At 37.2% G+C, this 9,454-nt stretch overlaps 1 protein-coding gene across 1 annotated transcript in view; it reads right to left on the bottom strand.

The window, feature by feature from the left end:
• Positions 1 to 8,384, bottom strand: part of dennd6a (DENN/MADD domain containing 6A) — a 20,220-nt gene extending 11,836 nt beyond the window's left edge. The window contains exons 1-6 of the mRNA XM_005724416.1: positions 7,921 to 8,384; positions 5,592 to 5,630; positions 5,341 to 5,383; positions 2,535 to 2,647; positions 2,267 to 2,347; positions 1,282 to 1,387 (exon numbers count right to left, since the gene is read on the bottom strand). Coding sequence (XP_005724473.1) covers positions 1,282 to 1,387; positions 2,267 to 2,347; positions 2,535 to 2,647; positions 5,341 to 5,383; positions 5,592 to 5,630; positions 7,921 to 8,151 — 613 coding nt within the window. The 5' untranslated portion in view covers positions 8,152 to 8,384. The remainder of the gene's footprint in view (positions 1 to 1,281; positions 1,388 to 2,266; positions 2,348 to 2,534; positions 2,648 to 5,340; positions 5,384 to 5,591; positions 5,631 to 7,920) is intronic.
• Positions 8,385 to 9,454: the final 1,070 nt, after the last annotated feature.

Raw genomic sequence — 9,454 nt, 5'->3', positions numbered from 1 at the left:
ACAAGTACAAAATATTTATGAACACAATTTGAGCCCATATGAATCCACTCACTGGCCAGGAGCAATGAGCGGAGCAACAAAAGTAAATACAGGAAGAAGGTGCTGTATTCTGGACCACTGGAGAACATGGAGAATTTACATTCATTTCACATCTAGCTGCTAGCCCCTACAGACCTTTGCACATCTGCAGTACCTTCCCACATTGAGAATACAAAGCATACGTGGTTATGGGATATTTTTTTATCTCAAAATTGTAACATACACCTTGCATTTCGTTCGGATGATGGTCACATCACACCATAAACAAACAACTCTGGGGTTTATTCCTTCAAAGGGTCACAGTGCAGCTGTTTTGGTCTATACTTAAGTCCAATTACTGTGAACTAAATGGACTAAACACCACAGGTGTGAAAACACACTTATCCACAATCCTCTCTTGGTTTTCTTGGTTATTTTGTTTTTGCAGCCATATCCAACTTTAGATACTTTTTCAATGAGACACCTTAGGTAGTACTGTTTACCATACTCTCACATCTCACTGCACCAATTATTGATTAGGTCATTTGACTGACTAATTAAACCCTATTGTGCGTGGGCTCTCCTTGTTTGTTACTAGCCTGGATGAAATTACTGAAAAGCAGTACTTCCAACACATATTAGATATTAAATACTAGAGACACTGACTTTAGAGGGAAAAACTTGCTCTAAGAGGACATTTCTATTTTGTGGTTTTTGGTTAATGAAAGTTAAAAAAAAAAAAAAAAGCCGTTTTAGTCATTTTAAAATTATATTTATCTTTTTTTTTTACTATTTCTCTGAATTAGACAGTGACAGTTTGGTTTGGCTGTCAACATCTTAAATTGTTCCTTAGTTCTAAGTAAAACATCTTTTTCAAGTCTGACCATATCAATGAAATCTCATTTTGCTGTATTCTTGAAGTCCTCAAAACCTAAACAGACGAGAGGAAACTCATTCCTGAGAACAGATATAAAATACATGTCTTGTGATTAAATGTGCAACAAACTGGTTTCTCTAAACTTTGTAAGAGGCCAACCAAGCTTACGGTGACATCTGATAAACTGAGAAGTCTCAGTACAGCGGACCTGCTGCCAAGCTGATACGTTGTGCCATAAAAATAAAAATGCTGAAACTAGATGTAACTAGGATGTGAAAGCACTGTAAAAGTGTGAACTAAGGACTGTGTAGTTAACTCTTCTGGACCACACGGAGCTGAGACAGGATTACACAAATGATTGCATACAGACAGGTAATCAAACTGACCAGCCTCCAGGCAGGGCTCCTGTTTCTCAAAGTATTCAGGAGCCATAATCTTCAGCAGCGAGTGGAAGAAGGTCACATAGGGCAGCTGACTGATCAAGACGAGAGACTGGAAAGAGACAGGCACAGCAAGAAAAAAAAAAAAAAAAAAAAAAAAAAAGAGGGAATTGTATTTTCAGACATTTCATCAGTATGTAATTTTTTTTAGTGGTTTGATTTTGTCTGAAAGATGTCAGAATATAGTGAGCCGACAATCCCGCCTTTTGTCTAGTAATAGATTAAACCCCAAAGAGCATCAGCTAGCAAAAGCAGAAAACTACAAGAAATCTCAAAAGTGTCACAAAACAAAGACGTGGAACAAATAAATGTCTTATGGTTTTTAAACTGCAAATAAAAACTGAGAATCAAACCCAAAGCTTGAACTAGTGTATGCTCGACATGGGCCTTTGTTTCTTATTTTAACCTTCTGTATACCTGCGGTCATGATAAAGTACAATGTTACATTTGCACCACATTAAATCCATCTATCACATCATCATTCTATTAAGGAAGGTGCCAAATAAACATAAGGTGAATTAATTTGGCATTTGTTCAGTGATCAGATGGGAGGAGTGAGATGCAAAAGCCTTATGAAATAGCGTCGGGTAAAAATAAATCATTTTAGATAATTATATATATCAAATTTAACATGCATGCAGTTTTTCTATCAAGGAGAGCGCTAATACAGTTAATCACAATGTAACCTTGCCTGAAGTGGGAGTACTACTATTGTGAGCCTAAAATCATAACCAAAAGTTGTTGTTGAAACCATTTAATCTCTGAAATATGGAAAAAAAATCGCTTAAAACCATTATAAGTCCTATTGTGGTAACAGGAAGCATAATCTCGCTCAAATTTTTTAACACAGTGCATTGTGTGCTGGATCCTTGTTCATGCTTAAGTTTTCTATCACCGGCTGTATTTAGTCCTCCTGCAGTTTGACACTGACCTTCTGGAAGTATCCTCTCTTCAAAGATTTGTCTCGCACCTGACGGAAGTACACATAACCATAGTAATGGCCCTGCTCCCTCTGTAACACACACACACACACACACACACACACACACACACACACACACACACACACACACACACACACACACACACACAGCAAATTATCAGTTCACAGATTCTTATTTTACTCTCAGCACACAAAACTCTACACTGTGCAGCTTATGTGCCTACAAAGCTGTGTGTGTGTTAATGAGCGGCCTAACCTTCAGACAAGGTGGCGCATCTCTGTCAGTGGTTTCCAAGAAGCAGCCAAGTGACGTCTTCCTGTTGGAACCCTGCCGGAACCGGAAGCAGAACTGTGTGTCACCAAGGCAACCTGGAAAAAAAGGGCAGAGCAATGACTGATTGTCACCCACAGTAAACAAGAGACATTTTAAGACCTGAATAAAAACATATGGGAGAAAATCAGCAAACACAGGAAACCAATCATGTTTTTGTGGTGATGCATGGGGTTTAATTGAATTAAGCTTAAATAAACTTTTGTTTATAAAATATCCAGACAGCCACCCGGATTTAATCCAAGATGGCTGCAGTGTTTAGAGGATTTTATTAAAAGCCCAGCTTATCCCAGCTTCCAAACACTATGCAGATAAACATGGTGAATACATATAAATATGGATGCATATTCCAGTATTTTCTAAGATCAGACTAGCATATAGAACCAAAATATACATAAGCTGGGGAAAAAATAAAAATCACTTCATAAAGACACATTAGCAAAGGACTGCTACAAAACTTTAGGAACATTCAAAAACTTTTACTAAATTATTCTTTAAACCAAAGTCTCTTGTGTATGAAAATTAAAAAATATACAACTTAATTTGTTCTGAAGAAGAAAAACTGCACTGTCCTCAGCTAACTTTAAACTAAGATTATAAGTGTGATCATAAATAGATTTTAAAAAAAATATACCTTTGAGAAACAACAAAAACACTGCAGAATCCACCACAACCTATTTCTGTACACATCTGCATTGTGCACACCTGTAAAAATAAAGAATTAAAAAATGTACGCTGCAGAAAAATGTGACATCGATGAGCACTGGTCAGCTCTTCTAGCCTGCATCCTCTGGTCTTTTAGGCAAACAGGAAGAGGAAAACGAAAGAAAAAAGGAAACAGGAAGTCCTGCATAAGCCATGAACCAGAAGTTAACCTCAGCAGGAGGTCAACACATCTTTAGACAGAGAAAATGAGCTTTAGGACATTCAAAGAAAGACAAACACTTCAGCTCAGGCTGGTAGACTTAAAAGCATTCCACTTCATAAGTCACGCATACATAAGCACACACTACCAGGAGCACCAGAAAAGGACAGCCAAGACTCCATGACATCATTCAGTCGGGTTGCATTCAAGACCACACAGCATGAAAACAGGCCACTGCTGCCGGACCACAGCTCTGAATTAATTTTGAGTTTCTAGTCACTCAAACACAGTCCGAATACTTCTGTGTACTTAAAGAAAGACTTTAAAGCTCTTTGCTTTATTTTCCACAAATCACATCAGTCCCCTTTTAACAACAAGTTGACCAATGCCATGTAGAGTTCACAGGACAGGCAGCATCAGAATTAAATACGTTTTTACAAATGACTTGACTTTTTACCCCCTCCCCCAATACAGATGAAGAAGAGGCAGGTCTGAGCATCTCCACTTAAATTGCTGCTTGCTCAGCCTGGAAGGAAACGGATGGAGGTAGTCGCACAAATGTAGAGCAACCTTACATCTGATCCGATTACTGGCCTATTCATTTATGCACAATAACTTGTTTTATAAAGCTCTATTGGGTATGAGACGCATGAAGAGTCAGCAGTTTCCAAATAAAGAGCACAAAAAAAATATTCATCTGTCACCATTTATTCTGAATTCCCAAAGTGGATTAATGACAAATTATGCCAAATCTGTTCATGATGTAAGGCTAAATTATGGACGACACACACAGAGAGAAAGAGAGCTGCAGTTCCTCAGTTTAATGTCTCTCTCCCCCTTTCTCTCTGACAAACACCTACAGTGAGAGATATATATAGCAGCCCTGTAAGCAGTCTGTCCTAATCCTGTCTTCAAACTGAGGGCAGCAGGCTCCTTTAGCTTCACCCCCCTCTGACTCAGTAAACTAAAACACACACCTGCGGGCAAACACACAAAGCCACAGTGGTGTTTGTACATGGGTGTGTGGTGAGTGCGCTAACCACTATACCGTAATCTATCTTACATTTAATATTTTAGTAATTTAAAAAAAATCTAAGAGTATCAGTGAAAAAAATACTGAAGTTACCAAAAAAAAGAAAAAGAAAAAAAGAATAACTAAAAAATTTTATGACTTAATGCTGTTCAGCTGATATCCATCCACCTACAGTTACTTCTCCAAATATTTATGGACCTATGCAGTGGATTTCAAACAATCAAGATGTGACTGAAGTGTAGACTCTCAGCTTTAATCCAAAGTGTTTAGAAGGAGTATTGCATTAACTACAGGAATGACTGTTTAGGAATTACAACCATTTTTATACACATCCCACACAGAGTTGGAAAGAGCTGCACCTAGCATTACAGCCAACACCTTGTATAAACTAGGTCTTTTCAAGCAGCACCCAACCAGATGTTAGCAAATTTTTCCATCACTGATGAAAAATCTGAAAGCTGTTAAAACAAAAACAAAAAAAACAATAATGTAACGTGTCTCTCTCATGACTACAGAGGTGCAGAAAGAGTGCCTATTTTGTATAGTATCTAGTTTGCAAATCAAAAAACGTGCAGTGCGTGAGCTCTTCTGATGAGGATGTGCGTGTATTTGTCCGTTTTAGATGACCTAGTTCAGGCCACAGATTTTATCCGCCATGCTTTGGTTCAATAACATGTGACAGTAACGGTACTTATGTCATCAAGCCTGTCAAACTGTAGAATGGTTCTGAAAAAGCAACGAGGCAAAACTGGATCTTGATTTGCATTAGAACCAGCTCCAGCCCCAGTTTGGTGGATGCGAGATAAGAGAAAAAGGCTGAAACACAAACTCACCTGAGTTGGAGTCAGGGAATGAAAGGTAGCAGATGCTTGTTTTCTGAAAGAACAGCAAATATTTAGTTTATGTCCTTACGTCTTTTATTACATCAGCTCAGGTTTACATACCCATACTAGGCTTTGCCTGCCTCAGAATGGGCCTTTGTGAATCAATCCATCAACATGTGATGCTTTTTAACATGTTGATAAATGTTCCAAAAACAAACCTTTCTTTAAAAAAAATAAAGAATAAATTCAGTGTAACTCACCTCTTTCTCCGACAGTTTGGAATGATGAGGATAAATGACCTGAAAGAGAAAAAACAAACAAACAACACTTTACCCAAAGAAGAATCTCACAAACGCACAACTGAAAACTTTGGTCAGCCTCTATTATGTGCTGTGCTTATGTTGTTAAACTGGAAAAAGAACTGGAAAACTGTAATACAATGCAAAGATGTTATAAACTGATTTTAATATGACTGAGAGACAAAGATAAAAACTAAAACAGAAAAAAGTTAAATTATGTTTTACAATGAAGATTTCTTACACCATAAAAATAAATAAATAAATAAATAAATACAACCCAATAAAAACCCACAAACACACACAGAAGTGAGCAAATTCAATCAAATAATTTTTTAAACTACTGAATAATGTTAATTGTTTACACAATACACACAATTTTTGTAGTTCTAAGTGTTCCCATTTTAAGCACTTAAAAAAAAAATAGCTGTACTTTTACAATTTTAGATTTCCTTTAGTATAAAAACAATCTACAGTGTTTATATTTTTCAAACTAGAAATGTATCAATGACAACATTTTGGTTTAATACTTGTGTTGAGATTTGTTTTAAAATGTTTTATTAAACATTTTAAAACAAAACTTTTATAGTCCTTTCAGTTTTTCATGGCAAAATTTGTTAATATTTGCCCAGTTAAAAAATGTATCTTGCATTTATCTAAAAGTTTAATATTGAACTTTATCTATAGTCAAGTTAGAGGTGGGAATCACCAGACACCCCTCGATACAATATTATCAAAATATTTCTCTCAAAATATGATACTGTTGCTATTTTTAACATTTTGTGATGTGCTGCATTTTCACAACATATATTGCAAATTATCACTTTTTTTAAAAACAGCAAATTATCTCCTTAAGTTAAACTTTGTCAATATTTATATTTTATCTAATAAGATAACGTTATCTTCAACTACACCAAAATGGTCATTAGAACCACTCACAAATGTTGCTGTAAGTCAGAGTAAGCCTGCTATCAGTCTGTGATTGAATGAGGTCAAGTTGGCAATTACATGCAATCTGTTTCTGATAATGCACAATTAACTGTTATACACCATCAAAAATCACATCTGTTAATGTCTACCTAGACAGAAATTAATATTCAACTATTATATTTGCTCTTAACCAGCTAGCAGCTAGTTGAGTTGAGTCCCTTCCAGTTGTGCTCGTTGACAAAGACTCATTCAGAGCAACAGCAGCATCTTGGTAATCATTCTGCATTTATAAATTAGACAGCAATTATTTACATACCTTCGACAGTCTCTGACAGCGATTTTCAGTCAGTCCAAGTCAGACTGCAACTGTCTGCAGAAAGGATGCCTCCTGAACTGCTTACCGTAGCTTTGTCAAGCTAAGTGTGTCCAGTGGTTTTGGTTGAACCAGTTTAATGTTAAGTTTGTTCAGCTAATGTTACCTCAGCACGGTGAAGCATGAAATGAGCCATCTTGTTCATAGTATTCCCAGAGTATTTTAAATATTTAATTTAAAAATCAGTATCTGGTATTCCTATATCATTACAGTATCGTGATACTATGCTGTATTGATTTCCCCCCACTCCTAATTCAAATCAAGTCAAATTTTGATATACCCATTAAAAACCAAACAAACAAATATGCTGATCCATGTGCTGCACTGCTGATAGTACTGCTGATGAATTTACCGTACTAAGTACTATATCCAATTAGTAAATCAAAATGATGAAATGCTCTGTAGTCTTAGTGTAGCTCAGTCCCCTGGAGAAAGTGAAACAGAAAGACCTGAAGAAGTCTGAATCTGCATAGTTGTTTTTCATTTAAACATTGTTATCAGGTAACTGATTAATGTGTGTTTCTATGACTCCGGTGAGGTCAACAGGTGTTGGGGAATTTTTTAGCCTTTGTGACTTCAGTAGGATTCAAAACATTTGGGCACCGTTTTAAGTTGAGTTATATATATTTTTTTTTTTTAAATATGCAACTTTCTGCAAAATACGTCCATTTGAAGTTATAGCCTGAGTGATGCAGTGGCTGCTGGGACGGACTAACTTCAGCTAAGGACACCAAACACGCTTCCCCGTAAGCTCGGCATTGTCATAAAGTGATCCTACAGTAAAATGTTCTGCTAGTTTTGTGAAGCGTGTGTGTACTCGTGTAATCATTGTTAAATCAAAGAGTGGCAAAATGAAAGCAGCTAATGAAAGTGATTTGTTCACTCCCCTCCGAGAATTAGCCCAAGCCTAAAAAACTGCTAACTTGGACATTTGTAGCCTCACTGAGTTTAACATGACCCCGCTGTCCCCGGCGGATACTTTTGTCTCACCTCCACCGCCTGTCCGAGCTCCAGGTCGAAGCCGACCACACAAATGCAGTGCAGCCAGGCGGAGAAACGGTCCCAGGGCAGCAGAAGAGCCTCCTCCGTCTCCTCGTCGCCTCCAGGCCCGGGGGGTAGCGTTATTTCCTCCGCCGGGGAGATGCTGCTAGCGTCCTGGTCGTCCAGATCCTCCGACTCTTCGACCGGCTCCCCCAGCTCCTCCGGGCCTTGCAGAGCCATAGCTACGGCCCGACACCGGACACCGAGATGCTCTGAAGAATGTTAACCGTTTCCTAAATATGTTTAATGGTATTTCAGGCCAACTTGTCCGCAGGTAACAACAGGAGACAAGGAGGGTGTAGAAAGTAGCCACTTAGCTTCCAATTAGCATTTCAGCAGCAACGTATTACGTTGTTTGTGCAACGTCATCACGCACAAACGTCCCTGAGCTGACTTCTACATGCCGTATTAAATAATCCATATAAAATCAATAAACAAATAATTACGTAGTTGTTTTTAATATTTGGTCTAATTTTTTCCAAATGGTTTGCACACAGACATAAAAAGAAATTTTTAAAAAGACATAAAACAGGATAGAAGAGATTTTTCTTTTCAAATCAAAGCTTTTAAAATCAAAATTATGAGATCCAAAGTCAAACATTAGACCTGCTAAGTCACAGCATAACCTAGTTAAGGCAAAAAAAATTCAAAGCTAGTAAACCTAAATATAAACCTAAACTATAAGTAGAAATTAAGAGATGTTTATGAGATTTTAAATTTTTTTTTATTTATGTAGCAGTTTTCAAAAATAGAAGTCACAAAGTGCTTTATACAGATAATAATCTAAGTAAGAGGTGTCAAACATGGCCCAGTGGCCAAACCCAGACACAGGCTGACAACAGGTGTAGTTCAACACACTGTAAAGTGCAAGCGATGAAGTCAGTGGTTATCACAGTGTTTCAGTAGCAGAAATTCAATGCTCCTCATTTTGATACCAGATTGGTTTCATCTTTCTTAAGATCTTGGTAGTGGCTCAGCTGGGTGTTTTCAGATTGTACTTGAACTGGCTCAGAAACACTCCTGGTCTAAGATAAGAGATACAGCTGCAAAATTTAAAATACTACGAATACACGAAAGACCTATGACAGTATATGCAATTGATTAAGGGGAACATCTGCACCATATATTAAAATGCAAGAATAAAAAAAAAGCTAAACATCTTTGTTTGTTTGGTGTATTTTTTTTCTAAATAAGCTGTAAGATGTACATTGGCAGGAACTTTGGGTAAAATCCAAAAAGTTCTTTTGTTTGATTGTTGTTTTTGTGCAAATTAACTTTGTATGTTTTGCACATATTGGGCTGAAATAAACAATTTTAGCAAGAGGCAGATGACTGAAGAAAATAAGTGAGAGAGGAGGACAGATAGAGAGAAAGATAATCAGGAAGTGCATAGGACCGGTAAGGAGGAAATGAAGGGAGCGATGAAGAAAATTAAGAGTGAAAAGGCAGTTGGTCCAGTGACATACCTGTAAAGAAATGGTGA

The sequence above is a fragment of the Pundamilia nyererei genome, unplaced genomic scaffold (assembly GCF_000239375.1).
Source record: "Pundamilia nyererei isolate P.nyererei 1_Seehausen unplaced genomic scaffold, PunNye1.0 scaffold00012, whole genome shotgun sequence".
NCBI lineage: Eukaryota > Metazoa > Chordata > Actinopteri > Cichliformes > Cichlidae > Pundamilia > Pundamilia nyererei.
The sequence above is the reverse complement of the archived record's forward strand: the minus strand, read 5'-3'. Positions and strand labels throughout refer to the sequence as shown.